This window comes from Urocitellus parryii, chromosome 5 (genome assembly GCF_045843805.1).
Source record: "Urocitellus parryii isolate mUroPar1 chromosome 5, mUroPar1.hap1, whole genome shotgun sequence".
NCBI classification, from domain to species: Eukaryota; Metazoa; Chordata; class Mammalia; order Rodentia; family Sciuridae; genus Urocitellus; species Urocitellus parryii.
The window spans coordinates 4,869,416-4,894,830 of NC_135535.1; the positions used below are offsets into that span (position 1 = coordinate 4,869,416).

Below are 25,415 nucleotides of genomic sequence, written 5' to 3' on the forward strand. Positions count from 1 at the left end.
GAGAGGAGCCGAGGGGGCAGACAGATTTATTCCTCCCCTCCCTGTCCGGCAGCCACCCAGGGGGCCTGGCGGTGGCCCAGCGTGGGCAGGGTGGGTCTGCTGCACCCTGGCACTCAGGGTGGGCGGGGCAGCCACCGTGTCCTCCCTGGGCAAGGCCGGCTGGGCACCTGGGTGGCGCCCACTGGGACGCCCACTGGACCTGGCAGAGCAGCAAGAAGGCTTTCCCGCAGACCGGGGGATAAAGTGACTGAGGCAGTGACAAGGTCGAAAGGGGCTAGTGAGGCTGGGGCGGAAAGTCTCTCAGGTCCCGTGGACACGCAGCGCTGGCCTCACACCACGCTCTGCCGGCCCCCCGCCCCCTCGAAGCCGGACACCCCCGAGCCGCCGCCCCGGCCAAAGTCAATGAAAATCCCTTCGGAGTCAGAGTCCGCGGACTCCAGCGTCTGGTCCACCAGGGTCTCGGGGCTGGAGGAGGGTGGGGAGCCGCGGGCAGGGCCTGGCGCCGGCGGCTGGGCCGGGGGGTACAGTCTGCTGGCACAGGGCCCCAAGTGGGGCGACGGGGAGGCCCTGAAGGTGCCCGTGGGGCCCGGGCCAGGGGAGCCAGCGAAGCCCTGGGGCTCGGGGCAGGACGTCATCTCCGACACCGAGTGCCTGCGGATGCCCGGGCCGGCGGCCGCCGCACCCTCCGCCTCGTGCTCGGCCACAGGGTTCAGCAGCGGCGTGTTGTAGCTCTTGGAGCGCACCACGGGGTTCTTGGCCAGGACGTCCCCGGAGCGGGAGCGCAGCAGGCGCTTCTCTGGAGGGAGACACAGGGTTTCAGGCCTCGTGGCCCCTGGCCTTTGCCTCCAGCACCTGGACCCCACGTGCTCTAGGGCCCTTCTGCTGGGCAGACACTGCTGGCCCAGCACTAACCCTGCAGGAAGGGCCACGTGGGCTCCGGCCACGCTCCCTCAGTCCCCCGTGCCAGGAGGGGTGTGGGATGTCACCCGCCGTGGGACACCAGGGTTCCCAGCCTCAGCCTGGGCGGTCAGCAGCACCTCCAGCAAGCTGCCCAGCTTCAGGCCTTCACCTGGACTGTGACGTGTCAAGAACCTGCCAGACGGTGACCTTGGGCCTTGGCCTCGCCACCGTCCAAGTCTAGAATCTTAGGTGCCAGTGCATTCCTGGGCCACCTGGCTCCCGCCCACCTTAGGCTGGCATGCCGGGGCAGGGGAGGACAAGTGCACGCAGTCACAGGGTGGCTGGAGCTGTGACAAAGGCCCTGCCAGGGGGTCAGGCTGTTTGGAGCTGGGGAAAGCCTGTCACAGATGGCCGCTGCAGACCACTGTGTGCTGGGCAGCAGACTGGATGGGGCGAGGGCAAAGGGGGACAACTTGGCCTTCTGTGTACAAGGTGGGCAGGGGAGGGCAGGTCTCATCCTGCCGTCCCCTCGTGACCACCAGGTGCAGGGCTGAGTGGTCCGGGGCCTTGCCTGGACACGGAGGCTGAAGGACCCTCCTCAGCGGGGCTGGGGTCCCCCTGTCCAGGCCCCAGGCAGTGCCTAGTTCTGTCTCTGCCTGAGTGAGATGCAGCTGGCCATGGGCATGGGGCTGCCACTCTAGATGTGAGGGGAGTCCCAAGTGGCCCTTGTACCACTACTGTCCCCTCAGCCCAGGACACTTGCCACCTATCAGCCCAGAGTCTCTGTGGGGACTCACTGGGCTCCCTTTCCCGCTGGACCAGAGCCCATGAAGGTGGGGCCGGGCCATGGACTGAAAGGACCAGGGCAGCACGGTGGCCAGCTCCTGCTGCCCGCCAGGTGGCCCCAGCTCCCCTCCCCCCCACCAAATACCTGCCCAGGGCTCGCCCAGCTCCAGGCACGTGCTCTGGGCTGACGCCTGGCGGCCTCCCATCCCAAGACAGCGTGGGTGGGCCCTGGGGTTCTGCGGGGATCCCTGCCCCTGCCTGGTGCCACTCCCACCCCCGGGTCTCTGTGTGTCCCCGTCCCACACGGCAGGGCCAGCAGGGCTGTGGCCCTGGACTTCCTGTCTGTCCACAGGAGAACGGGGGCAGTGGTCACCCCAGCCCCAGCCCAGGGCCCAGGTGACCCCTACCCAGGATGCAGGAGTGGGAGGAGGGGCCCTCGCTGGAGAAGAGGCCACAGGTGCCCAGGTACGGTGACACCACCTTCTGGATCAGCGCCTCCAGACGCAGGTAGTCCTCCGTGACGCCCCTGGGCTCGTGCACCCCCTGCAAGAGCGTGAAGGTCACACAGGAACAGGCAGTGAGCACGTGATGCCCAGCCTCTGCCTGCACCGTTCTGCTTCCCGTCCTGTGGGCCCTGCTGCCCCGGCACAGGCAGAGAGCGGACACACTCAGACCCCATCCCTGGGGCCCCAGGGCAGCTGTGATCCTGGGGGCTCAGGGACACACAGCAGAGGCCCTCCACACATGCTGGCCAGCAGCTATGACCTCAGACCCACCCAAGGCTGGGAACAGCAGGGGCCAGGTTCAGTTGGGGACCAAGACAAGGCCGGTGACAAGTTCAGCAAGAGACTAGGCCAAGGTCTCTCAAGGTGAGAGGAGAGGCGACAGGCGGGGCAAGGCAGAGGCCTGTGGGAGGGGTGGCCCTGGGCGAGGTGGGGACCATCTGAGGGCTGCAGGAGGCATGGCGGCCACCAGGGGGCAGCGCCGCCCAGGCCTTGGCCGCCTCCCTCCCTGGAGTTCCCTGGGGCAACTACAGCCCAGCCCTGTGCTGCCTGCTGCTCCCAGCACCACAGAAGGTGGCCCTCCTACTCTCCCTGCGGCCCTCACACCTGCCCTGCGGGGCCTGACCCCCTTTTCCATCACAGAGACGAGGAACAGGCCCAGAGAGGTCCTGGGACCTCCCAGCCTGACAGCTAGAAGCGCCACCCATGGTGGACATCCAGCTCGGCAGCCAGGACAACCTCAGGCCTCCCGCCCAGCGCCACTCTCCACCCTACCAACCTCACCTTCCAGCCCCTGCCCCCAGGCCGACCGACAGACCCTAACTTTAAAGGGACTCCATGCGCCCGGGGGGTTGAGAACAAGGAGCAAGGGTTGGCAGCCCAAGACCAGCGTGAGGTCAGGCTTGCGGGCAAGGCTCTTTCCCTGCCTGTAAGGTGGGCTGGCAGTGCCTGCTGCCTCCCGTGGTGATGGCAGGCCGTGGGGAGCGCCAGGGTGCAGGAGGCACCCAGCTGCCCGGTGCCGCCCTCTGGACAGGGTCCCGCCCTGCTGCGGGCCAGGCCTTGCTGGCTGGTGAGCTCCAACGGGAGGACGCTGAGGTCCCTGCCGTGTGGGCCCCCAGCACAGGAGGTAAGCACAGCGTCCGCCCAGGAGGACAGCCCTGGCCCACCCCCTCCCGGGCACCTGCAGCCTCTCCTGGCCTCGTCGGTCCCCCCCCAGATTCCCTGTCCCCAGTCACAGGTCCGGAACCCTGGCCTTCAGCTCCACCTCTGGTGCTCCCACGGCCTGTGCCCACCAGGCCCCACCCAGCGGCCCGGCTGCGGCCCCGCCACCCACCTGCAGCACCAGCAGCATCTGCACAATGGCGGGCGGCACGCGGGCATGGGCACGGGCCAGTGCATCCTCCAGCTTCACGCTGAGAGTGATGGTGTTCCGGAACAGCAGCAGGGCCAGCTGGCGCACCGAGGGCTCCTTGCCCTGCGGACAGGGCGCTGCACCCATCTGCCGCCAAGAGGGCTCCACCCCGCCCACCCCGGGTTACGGGTCAGGACACGGGAACGGGCCACTGACCCTCAGGGCCCCTGTACCTCCTGTCCTCCCAGATGACCCCCCCACAGAGCCCAGGGCCCTCCCGGCTCCCCTGGCAGGGACAGTCCTGCACTCGGGGCCAGGTGCCTGCGCTCAGCTCTGCAGGGCTCGGAGGGTCCTCCTGATCTGCCTCTCACGGGCAGGTCCCGAGAAGCGCAGGAATGCGTCACCACCCTGTCCCACGTGGCAGGGCACCTGCACTGGGTAGAAGATGGCCTGCAGCGTGGGCAGCACGTCACTGAAGAAGAAGTCCCAGGTCTCTGCCAGGGAGTCCAGCAGCTTCTGTCCTGTGTGCACAAGGAGCCGTCACTGCCTGCCCCGGACAGACGCCAGTGGATCCTTCTGCCCACCCAGGGCGAGGAGCCGAGGGCCCAAGCCAAGCCCTAGAGGTGCCTGCCCAGGTGACACTGCCTGCCCTCTGTGCCCAGGCTGCCACCTACAAAACAGGAGCACAACAGGCCAGAGCCAGTGGGACCCCATGAGACTAAGCCCAGGCGCTCAGTACACAGTCCAGTGCCAGGCGGCCAGTCCTGTGCCCGCCACACAGGTGTGCCCGCAGGAGCTGCAGCTCAGTCTCCCCACCCCCGCAAGACCCTGCCAGGCAGGTGAGGAGTCGTCCTCCTGCCAGCCGAAAGCGTGCCCAAGCCAGGCCCGATGCTGGACATCAGGACCCATTAATGGCAGGGAGCTGGGCCCAGAAGACACTGGACAAGGGTGGGCAGTGACCTGGGCTACAGTGTCAGGTCTCCCCGCAGGGCCTGGCCACGCTGCCCGTCTGCTTGTGAAGCCAGAAAGCCCACTTCACCAGGGGGAGCGTGTCCAGGTCAGCGGGGAGGGCTCCTGAGGAGGTGACATCCACGCCAGGTTCAGGGGGTAGCTGCCGAAGAAGGGGGCGTTCTTGCTACATGAACACCCAAAGCAGGTGTGTGTGAGCAGGCATTCCCACAAGCTCTGTGGGCATTTTGCTGGCCTGGGGCAGAGTGGCACTGTCCAGTGGGTGGGTGGCTCTCCAGGAACAGGGCAGCTGAGGTGCCCCAAGCTGGCTCTGGGCGCCTACAGAAGACGCAGCTTGCAGGGCGCTGGCCTCTGGGCCTGGAGTCAGCAGACAGCTGGGCCCCGGGCTGTGGGGTGCAGGAAGGAGCAGGCCCCAGCATGTGTCCCCTGCCCCTGCCGCTTGGAGGGACTCTGTGTTTGGGTCTAAATGAAGGGGGGCGAGCCCCTGACGTGGCCAGCCTGCCTCCCAGGCCACACTGCCAGGCAGCCCAGCTCTGGGTTTCCATGGGAACACGGTGGCCAGCCAAGGGCCTTCGTCCGGCTCACCTTACTTTCCTGGGGTCCTGCACCCTCACCCCAAGCCCCCAGGACCGGGTAGGTGCAGGGCACCAGGGGCAGCCCCGTGAGCAGGCCCTGCCTCCCGAGTGGCTGCCCGCTGCTCTCTGGGAGGCCAGCTCTCCCCTCCTGGGTGGCCCGTACCTGGCTGCCAGGGCCAGGCGGCCAGCAGGGAGGCCGGGATGGGCGGATGCCTGCTCCGCAGCAGAGCTCTGCCCACACACAAAGTCCCTCAGTTCCCTGTGTCGTGCAGGAAGAAAGGCCGCTCAGTCCCCGGGGCTGGCCGTGGGGCAGCCCTGGGCGCCGGCCAGGCCAGTGTTCCGCTGAGCTCAGGCCATTCTCCAGCCCACGGGGCGGAAACGCTGCGGAAAGCAGATGTTGTAAAACACAGAACCCAGGCCCCGGCCAGGCCGCAGGCTGACAGCCCGGGAGGGGAGCCTTGTCCTGGGCCAGGATCCCACTGGGGCTGCCGCTGAGTGGGGCACCTGGGGGCTGTGGGACGGTCAGGGGCTGCTCTGCGCCTTGCTGTGTGGCCCAGGAAGCTCCTCAGCAGCCCTCAGGGGTGCCCTCTGTGCAGCGGGCTGAAGAACACCCCATGGGGTCGTGGGGACAGGCAGCTGGGCGTCTGCTCTGGCATGACCCCAGGACCCGGGGTCAGCAGTGCAGGGAGGGCTGTTGGGCCCAGGGGCAGCCAGGCTCCATGAGGGCTGTCACCCGGGTAGATCCTTCCTCAGCTCAAGGGTGCTGAGAGCCATCGTGCAGCCCAGGGACAGGAGTGAACCTGGCCGGTCCAGCTCAGGGCTCCCAGCCATACCCTGGAGACCACAGGGATGATGAAGGCCAGAGGGCAGTGACCAGAGAGCAGCAGGACGCAGGGACAGGGACCCTGGCGGGGTGTGGCCAGAGCCCAGGAGCACGGCCAAGGATGCGGGGCTGCTGGTGGCGCCCTGTGGGCACAAGGCCTCCGGGGGCTCCTGCTGGACAGCCTGGGCCTCGGCCACCTCCCATCCCGGGAAGCAGCCCTCGGCCTCCACCTCTCCTCTCTTTCCTTGTCCAGGAAGGCCCTGCTTGGCTGGCGTCCAGGGCCTGCTGGAGGCCAGAGAAGGGCTGCCCCGTCCCTGCCGGCCTCCTCCTGCACAGCCCAGCTGGGGCCTGGCCGGCGGCCACTCCTCTGGGGAAACCCGGGCGGGAGCAGGACAGGGCGGCAGGGCAGACATCCTTCTAAACTCGCCACACGCGAGGCCTGTAGAGGCCGACCGCTCCGTGCAGCCTGGCCAAAGGACGGCGACCTTTCTTCCCCAGGCCACCTCCTCCTTACGTCCACCACACTGGGCCCCACCAACTTTCCGTGTCTCTGTCCCCAGCTGTGAGTCCCTGCAGGGCAGACCCTGCATCCCTCCACCTCCAGGTCCCCAGAGACCTCCAGGGCTGACATGCAGGGAGCACCAGGAGGAGCCCGGGGAGCTGGTCCACCTACAGCACTAGAGGGGGCACCCAGACTGGGCAGGACGTGGTGTGCCTGTGGGACCTGGGAGCTGACAGCCAGGTGGTGACTCCCAGCCCAGAACTTGCTGCTGTCCCCGGTGCCCAGGGAGGTTGGACACGGCCTCCTAGGCTGCCTGTCAATTCCGTCAGCCACCAAGTGCCCGCTGGGAGGCCTGGAGGACACAGGAGGTGGGGACCGAGCTCCGCCAGGCCACACGGAGCCTCCCTTCTCTGAGGTGCCCTGGCTGCCCCGGCTGGGCTTGCCCTGTGCTCCCAGCTCAGCCACAGACGCTGCCTGCTCAGGAAGCAGCCCGACCCCCAGTGGCCAGGGCTGAGCTGCGAGTCTGCTGGGCTGGCAGGTGTGCGGGGCGCACCTGGCAGAGCGGAGACTGGTGTCGCATGTGCTCCACGAGCCCCGGAGCCTGAGCCAGCACCCGGGCGAGCAGGACTCTGCAGAGGGGCTCTTCCCGCCGCTGCCCTGCCCCATGCCACACCTGCCGAAGGGCGCTGGCACCTGGGCTACTGCCTGAGGCCCTTGGATGCCAGAGGTCAAGGCCACAGCCTCCTGCCAGGCCAGAAAGAGAGGCCACCGGGACTGTCACCACCCCTCTCTGCAGTGTAGCCACAGACAGCCTATCACCACGGCACTGTCCCCATTTGGGAACAAGGACCTGAAGTCTCCACGAGGTGGGAATGAGCTTTGAGAAAGCTCATCTGACCACCCTCGCGACGCTCAGTCAGCAGCTCCTGGTCCTGGCCCTGGCCCTTCAGCTTCTGTCTGAGCCAGCTCCCCTCCAGCCGCCAAGTCCCCGAGCAGTTCCTCCCAGGACCCAGGACAGGCTCTACCCGGCAGCAAGTCCCCGAGGGCAGTGAGGAGAGGCAGGGCCTTCCCTGGCGGCCAGGTCCACCTAGCTGCGGGTGTGAGGGAGGGACGCTCTCCCTGAGGTCCGCTGCCCGGGGCCACTCTGTCCTCCAAGCCCTCTGACCAGAGTGCGACTCCTCCAGCCCAGAGCCCTGGGGACCAGGCAGAGCCCAGCAGGCATGACCCCGCGTGCACACGGGCCAGGCCACTGTCCCATGGTCCCGGCAGGCCAGCCGCAGGTAGGCAGGTCCCTGCTGAGGGGCCACCACTCACCCTCGTAGAAGCGGATCTTGTCCCGGAGGATCACCATGCCCTGAGTCAGCAGCTGGTTCTGGAAGCAAGCAGAGGGTCGTCACTGTCACGGTGTGCCCTGGGGTGACCAGGCCCACGAGACCTCACAGGCCACCAACAAGCAGCTGGGCCTCAGGGGCAGCGACTGCCCCGGGCTCCTCACCCACCAGGCAGAGCCTGCACCTCAGGGGGTCACGAGGCAGGAGGTGGCGGCAGGGACGCCCTCCAACACGCGGGCTGACCTGGAGCCTCCTGGGCTGGGCTGGGCAGGCCCCTGCGCACCCCTTCCTGACGCCCGGCTCCTGGCCACACACGGGGGACCCAGGCACAAGGCAGGCGGCTCGGCCCAGAGCGAGGTCTCTATGCACCTTCCCAGAGCTGAGGCGGGGACGGCCCAGCCCACCCATGATACTGCTTGCGTCCCTATGAGGAGCGGTGTCCCCAGAAGGAGGCGGAGCAGGGCTCATGGGGACAGAGAGGACTTCAAAACCAGGATGTGGACGGGAAGCGGCCAGAGAGCGCCCATGGCCCCTGCACGGATGTGACCTGTGCAGAAGAGGCAGGTGCAGGGACGGAGGGCACAGGGACAGGGGGCTGGGGGGCGCAGGGCCGGGGGGGCCGGGGGTCTGGGCTGGGCCACTGCTCCTGAGGCCGGGAGATGGCTCTACCTCGTGGTGACGTCAGCAGCACTCTGCCGACACGCCAGCACCCCTGGGTCTGTGCTCGTCTCCATGAACAGCCAGGGGTGGCCCGGGACAATCCCCGTGAGGCTGCCACGTGATAACTTTAAAAAGCCCTAAGACCCCGTGAGCGGGACCACTGCCTCTCCCCGTCCTGGGCTGGTGCCTTGCCGGGCCTGTGTGGGGGCCTGGAGGGGCCCTGGGCATCCACACCGCCTGGCTGAGCTCAGAGCACCGTGCGATGCCCTTGGCCCTCCTGGCTGCGTGATCTCGGGTCAGTGCAGCCACCTCGCCAGCCCCTGGCTCCCGAGGGCTCGGGCCTGCGGTGGGCCAGCCACATGGGGGCAGAGGCTGGGAGAGGCCTCAGGCCTGGGACTGTCCAGGTGGCACAAATACCACATCTGGGGTCCTGCACTGGTCGCTGGGTGGGGGTGGACCATCACCAGCACCAAGTCCTCTTGGTGCCAGGGACGTCACTACGACTCACCTGCGTCTTTCTTAAGCACCACCACACCCCACACTGGCTGGACGGGGACACCAAGCCTCGCGAAGCAAGTCCCTGCACTCCCCTCGCAGGCTGCAGCACAGCCGGAGCCACACCCAGCAACAGCAGGTGACCCCGTCCTCCCTGGCCAGCAAGTGCCACCCACCTGCAGGTACTCCGTGAAGAAGGGCCCGAGCTCTGTCTTCAGCAGCTGCCTGTGGGCGGGAGGGCAGACGAGGGTGAGCAGGAGGCCACACGGGGACCAGAGAGGGGGACCAGGGGCCGAGGCCACCCGGGCAGCAGGAGACTGACCTGCAGCTCACAGCATGGGGGTGGGCGCCTGGGCCGCCAGCTTGGCAGGCCTGGGCCTGCTGTGTGTTCCGGGCTCCTGGGACCCCTGTGCGTCAAGCACGCCGCCCAAGCAGCCTCACAGAGGGGCGCTGCAGGGTCCCCAGGACAGCGAGGACCCATCTCCCTCGCTGCCTCAAGCAGACACGTGGCAGGGCTGGACCCCACCACCCGGCTCGGGGCCCTCCACCCTGCCCAGGCCCCGGAGCTGACAGCCTGCATCTCCCGAGCGTCCTCTCCTTTACTCCAGAGCAGCTTGCTCGGTCTTCAGGGACCCACGGCAGGCGCCGACCGGAGTCCCCTTTTTGCAGGAGAGGCAGAAGCTCAGAGAGGTCAAGTGTCTGGTCCAAGGCCACACTGCACACGGCAGCATGAGGATCTGACACTCGTCTTTCACTCCCACCGAGCGCCTCCAGGGTCTGAATGACGTCACTGCACCTACCACAGGCTGAGAACACGGGCACCAGCTCATCCTCACCAACAGTCTTTTATGTCCTGAGCCAAACTGATCAGAAACCGCAATTTAAAAAGCTGCTTTAGAGAGACTTTTAGACCAATCCTGAGCTGGGCACAGTGGCACCCACCAGGAATCCCAGCGACGCAGGAGGCCGAGGCAAGAGGACCGCAAGTTCCAGGTAGCCCCGGGCGATTAGCAGAACCCTGTCTCAAAGTAAACAGGGCAGGGGCCCCGTGGAAGAGCAGCCTGGGCTTCATCTCCAGCACCAAAAATAAACAAATAAACAAAATAAGCCGGTTCTGAATCCCAGGCCCCATTCCGCACGGTGCTGACCGTGAGTTCCAGTAACCAGGGCTTAGCTGCCGCCAGTCCCAACAGCTCAGTCCAAGTTCCCGTTCCCTTGGCATTAACTGAGCAACTACATAAAGCACAGTGGCTCCGCCAGTTCCCAGGCCCCGATCACATGCAGATGACGGATGCACCTCACGATCAGTGACCAGCAATGTCACTTCTTTCAGAGTCACTGATTGGTCCCCGAGCCTCCAGCATCCAGCTGGAGCATGCAGTGAAGCGTGCAGCTGGGCTGTCCACTCGGCTGCCTGCGGTGACCCCAGGTGGTGTTTACAAAACGGGCAAGAGAAAGAGGGTCAGCCAAGAAGGTGCGGCAGGCCCGAGGTTCCCTGCTCACGGGTGTGTGTGTGTGTGTGTGTGTGTGTGTGAAGTTCCCCAGACTCATCGCCAGTTGAGGGCGCGGTGGAAGCACACTCACCCACCACCCGCATCCTGGCCCACCCAGGCGTGCCGGGAACTCCCCTCAGCCACAGCTGAGCGAAACCTGCACAAAGCCCGCTTCAAACCAAGCGCTGCGTACACACGTTCACCGTGAAGGGCAGGGTCGCCTGTGGCTTTCGCTCGGCGGTCAGGTCAAAGCCCGTGCACTGAGTCACCGGCAGTAGGGATGGTCTGTCAGCGAGGGGAACGGTGCTGGGTGGGGACGGCCGCTCGAACTACACTGAGAACATTTTTCATTTAAATTATTTTAAAAACTTTGAGACAGGGTCTTGCTGAGTTGCCCAGACGGCCTCAAACCTCAATCCTCCTGTCTCAGCCTCCAGAGGCATGTGACCACACCCAGCTTGGTAAGTCCCGTGGTCCTGTTTTTATAACCAAGAAATAAAATACTCAGCATTCCTAATGCTACATTACACGGTCCTAAACAGATGTCCACTTTTACTTGGGGGCTGGGGATTGAACCCAGGGGTGCTCTGCCACCGAGCTGTATCTCCAGCCCTATTTATTTTTTAAGGCAGGGCCTAGATTGCTGAGGCTGCCCTTGAACTTGGGATCCTCCTGCCTTGGCCTTCCTAGTTGCTGGGATTTTTCTTGTTCCTCGATACATTTAGAACTAACAGTAGGAGCTCCTGATATCTGACAAAAGTCTTTAAGACCACAGAACAGTCGTCGACTCCGACATGGCTTACCAAGGCCACTCTGCAGTTTCTACACAGGTGTTTTTAGGGTCTGCCCTGCGCAGCAGAAAGAGGAACCGCTGGATTCTTCAAAAGCAACACATGGAAGAAAAAGCCCCAGAGGCCTGCTTCTGCAGGAGGCCCCTCTTCCTGCTGAGGCCCGGGCCTAAGGGTGACAAAGCCAACTGTCCCTGCCCCTGATCAGCTGTGGCACTTCGGGTTGGGTGGGGCAGGCGGCCATGAACTTATCCTTCCCTGTAAAGAAGGCTGGTCCTCAGGCCCTGAAAGGCCCCGGGGCAGCTCCCCACCCCGGGCAGCTGTGAGCTGGAGCCCGGCTCCCTCCACCAGCCCTGGGCCCTGAGACCTCAGCGAGCCCAGAGAGCTCTGTGCCTGGGCCGGAACCAGCACACCAGCCACTGAGATGAAGTGGCTTCCACATCCTGGCCCCGTGACACGGGCTTGGGGTTCAGACAGCACCAGCATGGGTTGTCAGGGGGACAGTGCTGTTCCCACAGCTGAGCGGGGCCAGTCACAGGCCTTGGCTCACAGCCCGACAGGTGGAAGGGCACCCCGACTCAGGGACAGGAAGCCATGGGTCAGCTGGTGGCGGCCCTGGGCCCGGCCTCACCCTGGCCAAGCTTCTCTTAGCAGGCTCGAGGCCAGCGTCCCCCTGCACAACTGAGAAATCAGCGGAGGTAGAACTGAGGGGCCCAAGTCCACATGGCGGCAACAGTGCCCGATGACCCTTCCCGGCCAGCTCTTGCCCAGCAGCCCTCCTCCCTCTCCCAGTCCCCCAGGAGAACCAGCTGGCTCTCCAAGGACCAAGCCGTGACCCCACCCCCATGTCCAGGCCGTGTGTCTCAAGGTCCCACACCTGAGGGCCACGCTGGGTGGCAGGGAAGGGGCACCACCCTGAGGAAGCCCGCCCGTGGGGGATGGGCACGGGGTGGGCTGCAGCGAACCTCGGGCCCCAGAGGAGGGGCCGCCCTCTGGGCAGAGCCAGGAGCCCGCAGAGGGCAGCGCCAGGCCACAGCACCCTGGACTGGTGCCCGGCTGGAGCCAGGAGGAAGGAGGGCGCCTCGGAGCACAAGGCGGCCGAGTGCCCGCCACACACTGCTCGGCCCCCGGCAGACAGCAGCAGCCTCCAGGACACAGAGGGGGGCTGCCTGGACAGAGGCCCTGGGGGCATTCTGCAGGGACTAGATGGGCTCGAGGACTGCAGCACCGAGCAGGAGGGCCATCGAGCACCGGGAAGGGGGCCAGTGGGCGCGACCCACTGCGGAAGGACAGGCCGGGCGCCCACGGGGCACGACTACAGCCAGCAAGAGCTGTCCCCAGACCTCCTCCAGCTGTCCACCTCTGAGGGGGGACGGGGAGACACGGCCAGGCAACAGGACTTCCTCAAGACCAAAAGGTCTTTGGCTTCAAAAGACCCATCAGGACAGGCAGGTGGAGAGAGCCGTGCAGCAGGGTCTAGGCCACGTGCACGGAGACCCCAAGTCACAGCGGGAGGGTGTGACCAGGCTCTCCCACAATAGCACCCAAGAAGGGCTCGGCGTGGTCAGCGTCAGGGGACCACCCAAGGCCACTGCTCCACTGCACTCCGCGGGCATCCCTGGACTCGGCAGAGTGGGCTGACTCACCAACTGTCAAGTGCACCCTTTAAAGTTGCTCTGGCGTCCACGTGCATGCCACCATGCCCTCCCAGAGCACGTCCATCACCAGAAGAGCCCCGCCCCCCGCGCTCACTGCCCGCCCTGCCCCAGCCTCTCTGGAGCCGCTGGGCCCGTGGGGTTCCTGGGCTGCACGTGCGGGGCAGCCTCCCTCGGCCCAGCGCTTTGAAGGCTCATGCGAGCTAGAGCTTGTCAGGCTTCGTGTCCATTCACCGGGAGATGGACACAGCTGTCCCTGCCCCTGGCTGCCATGATGCTGCTGCCCACGTCTGTGCACAGGATCTGGTGGGACCCGTGGCCTTGTCTCTCCCGGTCTGTGTCCAGGACTGGAGCTGTGGGGCCCCGTGGGAACTGCTGGGTTCCCACGTCCACCACCGGCCTCCCGCTGGGTGGTCTCCCAGCCCAGGTGTGTGGGCACTCGCCACATGGGCAGGATGATGGGGTCACCTGAGGTGCACCTGGAACGTCGACTGTTCAGAAGCGGCACCGGCACACCTGCGTGCACACACACGGGGGCAGCAGGGGTGAGCAAGGTGCCTGCCCCGCCTGCCCTGCCCAAGCTGGGCCCTGCGAGGGACGCCCCTCAGGGAGCAGCTGCCCTCCACAGCCCCAGCCAGACACACAGGACCAAAGCTCATCAGCCACTTGGATTTCGCCCCTAACCAGACCCACTTGATCCAAGGTGGGCTCGTGGTCGGGGAGCTGGTCCAGGCGGACAGTTCTGAAGGACCCCAGGCCTGAGTCCCGGCTCACTAGCTCTGTGACTGTGAGCAGGCCCACTCAACGGCCCCATGCCTCAGTCTCCCCATCTGCCAGATGAGACAGTCAGGCCCAGGGCCGCAGTGCCAAGTGGGCGAGAGGTCAGACGGGCACTCTGGGCGCAGGGTGGTGCCGGCGAAACTCCCGCGAAAGGCCTGTCACCGTTACTGAAGGGCTCCCGACACTCCATCTCCACCTGGCTGAGACCAACGTGCCCCAAACTGCAGTGTCTGCAGGGCTCAAAGTCCCCGCCAGGTCTCCTGTGTCGGGGCAGGCAGTGGCCGGGTGACCGCCATGGCCTGGGGCCGTGGGGAGGTGGCCGGGGCGGGGCTCTGCCAGCTCTGCTTGGCATTCCGAGGTCTCCCTGCCGGTTGCCTCAGCACCAGGAGGCTCTCGAGGCCTGTCACACACCTGTTCCCTGAGCAGACGCAGGTAAGAAAAGCGGGGAGCCGGGGCCCAGGGAGCCACAAGAGCAGAACCCCACGAGGGCCAGGGAGACGGGAGTTTCTGTTCTCCACGTGATGCCATCTTCCCTCCCTGGGCTCAGCCGACCCTTGTCACAGGCACCTGCTCACCAGTCCTGACCCTTCCCTCTCACCTCAGGTGACAAGGGGAAGCTTCCCTGACTCCTTTTCCATATATGCTTTTCACATGGGGACAGGGCAGCATGGGTCAGGGCTGTGTGACCCTGGGTAAGTAGCTCGACCCCTCTGAGCTCTGGCTTCCTCTGCCTGCTTCACAGTGGTGCCCTGAGGGTGCTCCCACCCTCGTTCCCTGCTCGTCACAGGACATGAGAGGAGTGCTGGGCTGTACTGCCTTTCCTCTGGTCATTAGGCAGGTGGGTCCTTCCGCTGACAGAATAAAGGCCCTCCGTGACGTGACGCTCCACACTGGCAGGGAAGGTGTCATCTCATGCCACTCTCCACCCGCTTCCCCGGAAGGACGTCCCGGGAGGGGTGGAGGCGCGGGCCCCCAGGCCCAGAGGCTGGCTGAGGTCACGGGGGTCCAGGTCCTGGCCGTGGCCGCTGCCCACTCGGGCCTCGCCCTCCCACCGAGGCCCAGCACAGCAGGAGCTCGCTGTCCCCACCCGCCAGGCCCCAGGAGGTGGTGGACACTCACCGGACACCTTCGTTGAGGCTGAAGAGCTCCTGGTCGGGCAGGCCCCTGCGCTGGAAGACGGCGATCACCCCGTTGTGGATGCTGTGGCCAGGGAGAGAGGAGGGTCACCACCCAGAGGCCCCTGTCTCCCCTTCCCTGCTCAGCTCCTCGAGAGCCGGGAGGGGGCAGGGATGGGCAGGGCTGGCTGGTCCCTCAGGGCCCTGTGCACACCCAGATTTCAGCCCTGGCCTCCATGGAGCGAAGGCCTGTGTCAGGTGCCTCCTGGTCAGGTGCCTTCTGCAGGCCGCTTGGGCACCCTGCACGGCCAAGCCTCGGCCAGCTCCACCTCCTCCCCAGCTTCCCCGTGGGGCTGGAAATGGGCGGGGGACACGCTGCTGGCCTCTCCTGCCCCCAGTGTCCACATCCCACTGACCGGCCTGCTCAGGGCTTGTTGCCTGGGGTCCGTTCCACCTCCACCCACCCCCTACCCCACGTGACCCGGGCTCCCCAGCCCACCAGGGCCAGCTTCCGGGTGGCCCCAGCCAGTGTGGTCAGCAGAGCCCCGAGGGCTTCAGCCCCAGCTTGTGGAAGCAGGGTCCATGGGTGCCCCCTCTGAAGCCGGAGGGGACTCTGGTGACCACTCGGCTCTAGCTGAGGTGGTGGCTTGGGCCCTGCCCACTGGTCGGATGCAGACCCCCAGTGGAGCCCGTGGGCCCCAGCCTCTGCACAGAGCCGGCCGCCTCGCCTGCCTGCACCAGCCCGCGTGCGCCGGGGTCCCCGGGATTCCGCCTTCGCTCCAGCACCTGACCCTCAGGAAGGAGGCCTGCTCCTGACTGTGCCTGCCTCTGGCTCAGAGGAGCCGGGAACGTGCGCCTGCCTCATCCTCCTCCGGCCACCCTGTCTTGGCCAGCTGCTCCCTGGGTGACATTCCTGCACCCCAGGCCCCCCCACAGAGCACAGGGCCCCCAGGCTGGGCCATGTCCCTGGGTCTAGTTGTCCACCACCTCCAGGAAGCTCTCCTGCCCTGCCCAACACCACTCCCAGGCCAGTGTCCCGCCAGCATCCCGCTAGTCCTGCCACCACTGAGTCCCCGGTGGGGAGCAGTCCAGGGCTGGGGGCCCACGGCTGTCTAGGGCTTTCTAGCGGGGGCTGGCTGCCACACTGACACTCCTCGGCCTGGAGGGACAGCTGGCCACACCTGCCACCCACAGCAGGAAGCAGGGGGGCTCCTGGTGTCCTTTCATTAACCCTTTCCTGTGACTGGCTGCCCATTCTGCAGATGAGGAAACCGAGGCCAGAGAGGCTGAGTCCCACGCCAGACGATGCAGAGCTAGCAACCTGGTGACCCGTGTCACCCGCTCCACCTAGCCAGGGTCCCTGCATGGAGCCAGGTCTGGGTAGGGTTTCGTCCCCAGACCTCACGTCCCCGGCATGCCAAGGGGCTCCACAACTGGTGCCAGGCCAGAGGCCAAGGCCCTGCCCTGCTAGGAGTTACCGCTGGCCTCTCGGCAGCTGCTGGCCAGGACCAGCTGGACACGTGCCCCTGGCCTGGTTGCCGACCACCTAGGCTGGCGCCCCCTTTGTGTGTCTGCCCCCCAGCCCCTGCCCTGTCTGTGGGAGGGATCACCAGGGCCGGGCCGGCTGCAGCAAGGGTGTGTGGCCCACCCAGGGCGGGGCCAGTCCTGTGTGCAGACAGGGACTAATCCCAGGGAGGGTCTGGCGGGTCCCAGAGGGCAGCTGCCACCCTGGAATCCCCAGGGAGGGGAGGAGCTCCGGGCTGTGGCAGGTGGCAGCATTCCTGGCCCCTGGGCCCCGAATGGCAGCTCAGGGAGGGCTCGGGCCGAGGTTGTCCTTGGGGCCGGGGGCACGGCCCCTCTGCTGTGCATGGCGGTCCCATTGCTGGGACTCAAGCCAGGCCAAGGCCAGGCCAGGGAGAAGGGGCCCGCAGACACCAGTGTGGGAGGACCCGGGGCCAGCTGGGCGCAGGTGGCCTGTGCTGCCCCACTGACTGTCTTCAGGGACCCACCCGACGGCCTGCTCTGGTCCCCAGCACGGAGGTAACTGGACAAGGTCCTCCCTCCTGCCTAAGGGCCTGCCCCTGCTGTTCCCTGTCCCTGGAGGGTCACCTCCCTGCCCTCAGGGCCAGGGCCCTCCTCTCTGGCCCTGTGTGGGCAGTGGTCTTCCTGGGGAAGAAGGTGGCTACCTGGCTCTCAGCACCCCCACCTGAGGGGGACCCAGGAGGGGTGGGTGTCCAAAGCCCTTGAACCCCTGCCACAGGCCTCCAGGGCTGCGGGCCATGCCCCCGAGGCTCTGCTGTCCCTGTCCCCTCACCCCGACCCCACAGTGGACCCCGAACCTTCTGCAGCCCCGTGCACGGCCAGGTCAGGCCCGGGTCTGAATCTCAGCTGGGTGCCTGGCCAGGCCACCTAAGTCCTGGGCCTGGTATCCCCTCCACATGGTGGGCGGGGTGTGTAGTGCCTGCCCACGGGGCGTGGTCCTAGGCTTAGGCCACAGGGAGGAGAGCGCGTCCACACCTGCCTGGGCCATGGATGGGTGGTCTTCTGCCTCCTCCTCCTCCTAACCACCAGCGGGCGGCGGGCACCGCTAGGCTCCAGGTCATAGAAGAAAACAGAGGCCAAGGGGCTTGTCCCAGTGCCACCGCTGATACCCAGCAAAGCCAGAACTGAGATGGGACCCTGGCCCAGGGTCCCCACCCCGCAGGCTGCGCCTCCCCACGCCTCACTCGGACCCTGGGGGTGCGCAGGTTGGACCCCCGCCCTCTCCAGCTCCACGCTCTCCCCACAGTCCCAGCTGGTCAACCAAACAGCCTTCTGTGCCCCTCGGAGGGAGAGGAAGGGTGGGGAGTGCCGGAGGTCCTCGTGTGACTCGTCATCCCCAAAATAGAAGAGAAACCCCAGCTGTCCAGCCAGGGCCTCCTAGACCAGAGCTGGGCGGGCCAGCCCAGGCATCTGAGGTGTTCTGGTGGAAACCCAAGGGCCCCAGGGACTCCTGGTGGGCCGGAGGGGGAGCCCCTCACCCAGCAGGGAGAAGGTCCCTCCTGGCCCCAGGTCCCCCCACAGGGCAGCTTCCCATATGCGAGGAGGGTGGTCCAGTCCCAGGGCTGGCCCCCACGTCTTGACTGCATGCGGTGGGCGCAGGTGAGGAACCAGGATCGAGTGTCACCCCCTAGGGCTGGACGGAGGGCCCCTGGGCGGGGGGAGAGGCTCCTGCTGAAGAGGGAGGTGGGGTCCCAGGGGGCCCATGCTGGGGATCTTGGCTGCCCCCCAGGAGGCAGGGTCCTATCTTCCCAGGCCCCAGAGGGCTTGGAGAGAAGACGGAGTCACTGGTAGGGCCCCCTCCTCACTGTACCCCCCAGAGACCAACCTGGCCCCCAGCTGGCGGGCCCCTCCCCCCAGCTGCAGTCTGGCCTGGCTCCTCCCAGGACCCACGAGTCACCAGGATTTCTGGTGCAGGGGGCAGAGCACAGGGCTGTCCACGTGCTGGGTGAGTACCCTACCACCCAGCGGCACCCCGCCCCTCCAGCCAGGAACACGCCGCACCCGAGTGGGCAGGAGTGGGCCCAGCCTGCGAGGGTCCAGGTGGCAGGCACCTGAGCCCATTCACACCTGGGCTCCGGCCCACCTGCCACGGACAGGCTGGGGACAGAGGTGTGTCCATGCGCTCCCCCTGACTGCCTGCCCACCCTGGGCCACCTCTGCCTCTGGCCCCTCCCCAGTCCCCCACCCACGGAGGCTGGGTTCTGACTGGCTGTGGCTGGGGAGGGGGAGAAGCTGGGTATGTGGGTGTCCCATGGGTGTTGTAACACAGGGCCACAAGTGCCGGGCACAATGACACATACCTGTGATCCCAGGGACTTGGGAGGCTGAGGCCAGAGCAAGACCCTCAGCAACTTGGTGGGACCCCGTCTCAAAATAAAAAATAAAAAGGGCTGGGGGTGTGGCTCAGTGGTGAGCACCCTGGGAATGTGGCTCATGGTCCAGCACCCCTGGGGGTGTGGCTCAGTGGTGGAGCACCCTGGGAATGTGGCTCAGTGGTGAGCACCCCTGGGGGTGTGGCTCATGGTCCAGCACCCCTGGGGGTGTGGCTCAGTAGTCCAGCACCCCTGGGAGTGTGGCTCAGTGGTGAGCACCCTTGGGCTTGATCCTTGGTGCCAATAGACAGTAGGTGGGCTGAGTGCCACAAATTTTCTAAAATGCTCCCGATCTGTCCTGTGGTTCAGAGGCGGCCGACTCGCCTCAGCCTGGCTGGCTTGGCCTCAGGTGGGGTGGGGACCTCAGGCTAGGCTCCAAGAGGACCCTCCTTGCCTTTTCCACTTCCAGAGCCCCCTGTTCCTTGGCCTCTCTGCTTCTGTCCCCCTTCTCTGACTCTGACCCTGTGGTCACGCAGCGCCTCCCCTGCTAGTCCAGGGCCACCTCCCACCTCAAGACCCTTGACCGAGTGACAGCTGCGAAGTCCCTTCTGCCCCGAGCAACCCCACGTCCACAGTCACCTTCAGGGGGCCCAGGGCAGCTCTGCCCGCCTCAGCCCACCTGGAAGCCTTGGGCCACATGCCTGCCTCGCAGGACCCTCCTGGGCTGGCGCACGCCCTCATCCCAGCGGCCAGGGAGGCTGAGGTCGGAGCCTCAGCAGCTGAGCACGCGGCTCGACCTCTACTGCCAGAGAAAGAAAAGAAGGACACGGCCTCCCTCCAGGGCTGCTGGGGGAGGAGTGGGTGGACCTGGCTGGACGCCAGCCCCAGCCTGACCACTGTGTGGACACAGGCGGCCCCTGCACCTCTGTGAGCCTTGTCTGTTCATCTGCAGAATGGGGACATCGAGCTCCACCTTGAGGGCTATGGGGACAGGGGATGTCACCCATGCCCATGTCCCCAGCACCGGCTGGGGTGTGGCTGCTGGATGTGAAATGGGGTGTTTGTGATGCTGGAGGATGGGGCCAGTCAGTGCCTGTCCAGGACCAGGGGACAAGACCAGGTCCTGGGGACGCCTGCCTGTGCCCTCACCCCAGGGCCAGCTGCTAGCTATGGAATACGGCTCTTCCCGCCAACACCCACCTCACCTGGCCCCAGCTGGGACCTGCGTGTCCCTGGAGGATGCTCTGTCAGACTGGGGACCTGTCCCAGTCCCTTTCCCACTGAGTTTGCTTCCCTATGTAGGGCACCCGAGGAGGTGCCCTGGTGGGTGATGAGAAGCAAAGCCCTGCCTCTCTACCCTGGGCTACCCGGGCACATCCCTGCCCAGGCCTCCGCTTAGAGCAGGTGGACACCTGGGCTCCAAGGCCCCAGCCTCTGGGAGGCGCTCCATGGTGGGTGTGCCCGCAGGTGGGCTTGGGGAGGTCTCCTGTGTGGTCAGCCCCACGGGGGGTTCCAAGACAGAGGTGGGGACACTGTCTAGGCCCTGCCTGAGAAGGCCTGAATACCTGGTGTGTCCCCCTAGAACCTTGGGACCTCCGTGGATCTCAGGCATCTTCCGGGAGTGTCTCTGGTGCCCCTGGAGGCAGGGGAGAAACAGGGGCTGGGAGTGCGTCGCTGCCGGGAGACTCAGGCCTGGCCAGAGGATCACAGGGCTGCCCTGGCACCCCACCAGGCCAACCTCAAGCCCCAGCTCCAAAGGCCTGCACGCCCTTCCCCTCAGGATATACCCAGTGGTCACCCCCAGCACCTCCTGCTCCACCAGGAAGGATGTGAAAACACAGGTGGCCCTTCAGTTCAAGGGCACGACCTTCACAGGACTAGGGGTCCCAAGTGAGCAACAGGCATGTGCAGTGAGCAGGGAGTGGGGCTGCCAGGGTGACGCGGGTCAGGGCCCTTCAGGGAGATGAAGGCGCCAGGTGGGAGCAGCAGGGATACCTTCAGAACCCTTGCAGACTCCTGTCCTCACTGGCACCCATACCCCAGAAGTGCCCCAAGGGAGCGTGGCTCAGCCCAGGCCTGGTACAGGCCGGAAGGGGCCATAGCTGCCCACTGAAGCAGCGCAGCAGCAGCAGGTGGCTTCGGTGGGTTCTGGCTCAGCAGCTGGCCTGGACCCCCTCAGTGTCCACTCGCAAGCCCCAGGGGCACGGGCTGCCGTGCGGGACCAGGCCGCCGGCGCCGTCACCTTCCAGAGGTGGCTCCCTGCTTGTGTTCTGACTGCTCCTCAGGCTCCCGCGGCGGCTCTCTGGTAAGCCTGGGCCGGGCCAGCAGAGGCTAGCAGGGAACGAGGGGTGAGGGAAGGACTGGCCAGGGTGAGGGCATGGGCTCCATCTTCGTGCCAGAGGAGAGGGAGGTGCAGGAGCTGAGGGGTGGCGCTGTGGTGGCTGCAGCGGGTGGGCCATGCCCCCCCCCCAGGACCCAGGACCTCAGCCGTGACCGGGAGGTGAGTCCTGGCAGGGTCCTGGCAGATGTGGTGGGTGAGGAGCCCGAGAGGAAGCCAGCCCAGGTCTGGGGTCTGGAGGAGGAGGCCCTGAGGAGAGGCTGGAGGGCTGTGCAGGGCCTGGAGCCTGCAGAGGCAAAGGACACCGCCCTGGAGCCGCCAGGGGCACAGCCAGCACACCTTGGTGGACTTCTGCCTCTGCCACTGCGACAGGGTTCCTTTGGTTGTTTAAAGCCACAGGTTTGTGGTCATTTATTCTAGCAGCCCCAGGAAAATGATGGCAGTCACAAGATAAGAGGGAAGGAGGAGTCCAAGCTGTCCTGACCCTGCACAAGGGAGCATGCCAGGAGAGGGCAGCAGATGACGCTCAGGGACCAGGAGGGGACCCCTGGATCCCACTGTGTCCACTGTAGATGGGGAAGGCACTCTGACCCTGAGCCCAGCGCACACCTGCCCATGGAGAGGAGCAGGGCTTGGGCCCTGCATGTCCCGAGTGGTGCTGGCTGAGAGCCAGGCGAGGGGCAGGGAGAAGCAGGCTGCTCACGGGGCCTGGCACACAGCAGAAGCACAGGTCGCGGTAGGGCCTGCTGCGCACGCAGGACAGGTGGGAGCTGACGGGCCCCAGGCTGGGAGACATAGGCCGGCAGGAGCCACAGGACAGGGCCACCCAGTGACACACCAGTGGCAGGACTCAGGTGACCTCCCTGGGGTCCCAGAACTCACCTGAGACTCAGAGCCTCCAGGGTCACCCAGGGTTAGGGAGGGGGTTCCTAAGTCTCCTGAGCAGGGACCCAGCCAGGGCTCCCACTTGGAAACCCCAGGAGGAGACTCAGCCTGGGTGGGAGGGGGCTCACAAGGCTGCTGTCTGTGTGGAAGGTTCAGGAAGTGACTGACTCCCCAGGAGAACCCTGGATGCTGCCTCGAGGGGCTCTAGGGATAAGTTCTTTTATTATCCTTTTTGGCTCTGGGGACTGGACCTGGAGGCACTCTAGCACTGAGCTACATTCCCAGTCCTTTTATTTTTTGAGACAAGATCTTGCTAAGTCACCCAGGCTTGAACCTGTGACCCTCCTGCCTCAGGGACTACAGGAGTGCACCACTGGGCCTGGGCTTGGGTTGCCAGTCAGGAGAACCTTCCACGAGCCAAGCACCATGCTGGGGGCATCAGTGCATTTCCATGTTCAGTTCTGACAATAGCTCTGACAGAGGCCACCATTATTCACCCATTTTATAGATAAAGAAATCAGAGGAGCAGAGACGTTAGATGACTTGCTCAAGTCCACACAGCAGGGTTGTGAATTAAGTCTGGCTCCTTCCACTAAACCCAGGCAAGAAACAAGAACTCTCCATCATCAGTACTGCAGAGGAGGACAGGAACCTTGAGGCCCCAGGAGTCACAGGGCCAGTGAGTCTCCCCAACAGGAATCCTTCTCCTCCTCTGCTGAAACCCTGCACTGGGAGGGCTGTGCATTCCCACCAGAGAGAAAGCAGGGCAGCCATGTCCCAGTCCTCAAGCAGCTTGCGACTTAGTAGACAGGCACACAAGTGACCAGGTCCTGCCTAGTGCTCAGACAGGGTCCTAGCTGGCAGTTCCGTGCCCACCAAGGTGCCCATGAAGGGTGGTATTAACGGACTAGACATGTGTCCAAGTGGCAGCCAGGCTCTGGTGGCTGAACCCACAGCTTGGGTAGAGGAGCATGGCAAATGGCATCCGGAGTACTGCCAGGTGCAGAGGTGGAGCCGGCATCCACAGAACCCCAATGGCCTGCCTCGCCCCCTCAGCCCTTGGCCTCCTTTTGGTGGAAACTCCTATTCCTGAAAGTTGGACGCCAACAGATGGGCTTCGCAAACCCAGCACGCCCGGCACATACAGTGGCGGGAGGGGCTTCCCAGGCCCGCGGTGGGCTGGGGTCGGGCCTGTGGGGGAGGGTCTGGCCAGGACTGCCGGCAGCTGCCGCACCCCTGCTGACAGCTGGGAGCGCTGGGTCCACTGGGGAGTCACCGCCCACCCTCGCCGGACTTTACACGCAGACACAGGAAGTGCGGCGGCTCCCCACCCGGAGCCCCGAGGCTCCCGGGCTCCCCTGCACACACGGAGAACACTTCCTGCCATCACGCCCACCGGGCGCAGACGTGGAAGCGCCCCGGATTCCGCGCCGGCCCGGGCGCTCCGACCCACCCCCGGACCTCGCGGGCCTCGGTCTCCGCTCCGGGAACACGTTGCACTAAACTTCCCTCCGGCCCGCGCAACTCCGGCGGGCGGAGCAAGTTCTCCGCGAACGGCGGAGCGCGGTGCCCGGGCGCGCTCCTCGCTCGGGGCGGCCCTCGCCCGCGGCCAGGCTCCGAGGCCCCCTCCCAGGCGCCGGGACCCGGGAGGGCGCGGCCTTACCTGTTCCAGGTGGCGTTGGCGCAGGCCCGGCGCTGCTGTGTGCCCCGCTCGTCCGCGGCGGCGGCCGCCGTCTCTCTCTTGCCCAGGTCACTGAGGCTGGGCGAACTCATGAACTTCAACCTGCGGAGAGTCCTCATGGTGACCCTGGTGGCCCGCTCGGCGGCCACGCGTGCCCTGCGCCACGCCACGCCGCGGCCCGGCGCTGCGCCCTCTACAAGGAAACTTGGGCAGGAGCAGGAAGCCGAACGGCCCGGCGGGGTCCCGCCCCGGCCCCGCGCCTCCGCCCCGGGCCGCCTGCCGGCCGCCCCGCCGGGTTAATCATTGCTCCCAGCGGCTGCAGCGCGCACAGTCCCGGGCGCCTCCGGCACTGGCCCCGCGCAAACGCAGGCCGGGGGCGGAGCCCGGGCCGAGGGGCGGGGCCTCAGAGAGGGGCGGGCAGGGGCGTGGACCAGCTGGGCGCGGGCTCGACGCCCCGCCCCTGGCGGCCGGTGCGTCCCTCGTTGCGTGGTCGCGGGGGTCACACTCAGCCCCCTCCCCTCCTCTGAGGGCCACACGTGCCCACAGGAAGCCAGCGCACGCAGGACGCACAGCCCCACCAACCACAGCGACGGCGGCCTGCGACCTCACAATCAAGCCTCCAGCCTTCACGCCTTCCTCCTCTCGCGTGCTCAAGGAGGCTGTGCCCAGAGACCCCGAGACCCCTTTGCTTGACACAGGTTCCTCTGCAGTTCTCCCACAATTTTGAATCGAGGCTTTCAGCCCCAGAGGAGCCTCTGGCCAGGAGCCCCCAACGTGGCCCGTAGGACACAGACCCGCAGCTTCTGGCTGGCTGCCCAGAGGAGTTGCTGGACTGGGGTTTGAAGGAAGAGGGATTGTCATCCCAGAGCAGGGACCTGCCACGCTGTGGCGACCTGTTCCCCCAGGATGGTGGAAACAAGTGGGGTGTCCTAATCTGTGCCTGGGGCAGTGATTCCTGCCAGGGAAGCCGCAGCCTGGGTAGCTCCATCTCACAACCCCGTTCCCCAGCAGGAGACTGAGGCTCACAGTGGAACATGCCCAATGCTGAGCAGTCACCACGAGGCCAGGCAAGTCACCGCCTGGCGGGGGGGGGGGGGGGGTTCCCATAGGAGCTGACAGGCACCACCCCTTGCTGGAGGAGCCTGACCCCGAATGGAAGGGAACCTTGGAAGGAGTTGCTGCTCAGTTCATCCCAGCCAGCATTCCTGGGCACCTACATCCCCCTGTCCTAGGGAGGCAGAGCCATGAGGGACCACTCCTGGTTCCCACAAACCTCCCACAGGGCCTGTCACCCTGAGACGGAGGCCCTCATGAGCAACTTGAGCTGCCAGGAAGGGCCAGGATCCCCCTGCCCACATTCGAGGACCCTGGGCTTGGGCACCCAGCACGCCTGGGCCAGGACCAGGGAGGACGGGACTGAGGTCAACAGAGGAGGCACTTCTGGCCTCTGTGCTGGAATGAAAGTGAGGGGTGACCAGCCATCCAGGGCTGGAAGGGCAAGGCACGGGAGGTAGGCTCCTTCTCGGCAGGTGTGTGCATGCTCAGAGGCTGTCCCTGGGGAACCTCCTGCCTGGTCACCTTCTAGCCACACCCTCAGGTGTTCAGGTCGCCATATGGGTGTTCTCCATCCCTGGCCAGGTGTCTCAGCGGAAGGAGGTTCCCACCGCACTGTGTTTACAACGGTGTATAAAAGTGCCACAGTAATTACTGATCTGTATTTGGAAAGAGCACAACTGTGAGAATTTAGCTACCTGAAGACCAGCAGCTTCCCTGGGTCCCTAACAGGGCCATATCCACCACGCTGGCCTCGCAAGTGCCCAGGACTTGCTGTGTAGACTTAGATAAGATGCTTCTCTTGAGCCTGTTTCCATGTGGAGGGGGTGGACACAGTTGTGACTCTTCCCTGAACCTGATGGCACTAGGCAAAGCCC

The 25,415-nt window shown here is 65.9% G+C and overlaps 1 protein-coding gene across 1 annotated transcript; it reads right to left on the reverse strand.

Moving 5' to 3' along the window:
- Positions 1–329: 329 nt before the first annotated feature.
- Positions 330–23,660, reverse strand: Prr5 (proline rich 5). Its single transcript, XM_077798759.1, has 8 exons — positions 23,467–23,660; positions 14,731–14,811; positions 9,072–9,120; positions 7,724–7,781; positions 3,970–4,061; positions 3,523–3,663; positions 2,094–2,229; positions 330–796 (listed from the first exon to the last, which is right to left on the reverse strand). The coding sequence occupies exons 1-8, from the start codon at positions 23,601–23,603 to the stop codon at positions 330–332; spliced, it is 1,161 nt and encodes a 386-aa protein (XP_077654885.1). The 5' UTR covers positions 23,604–23,660.
- Positions 23,661–25,415: the final 1,755 nt, after the last annotated feature.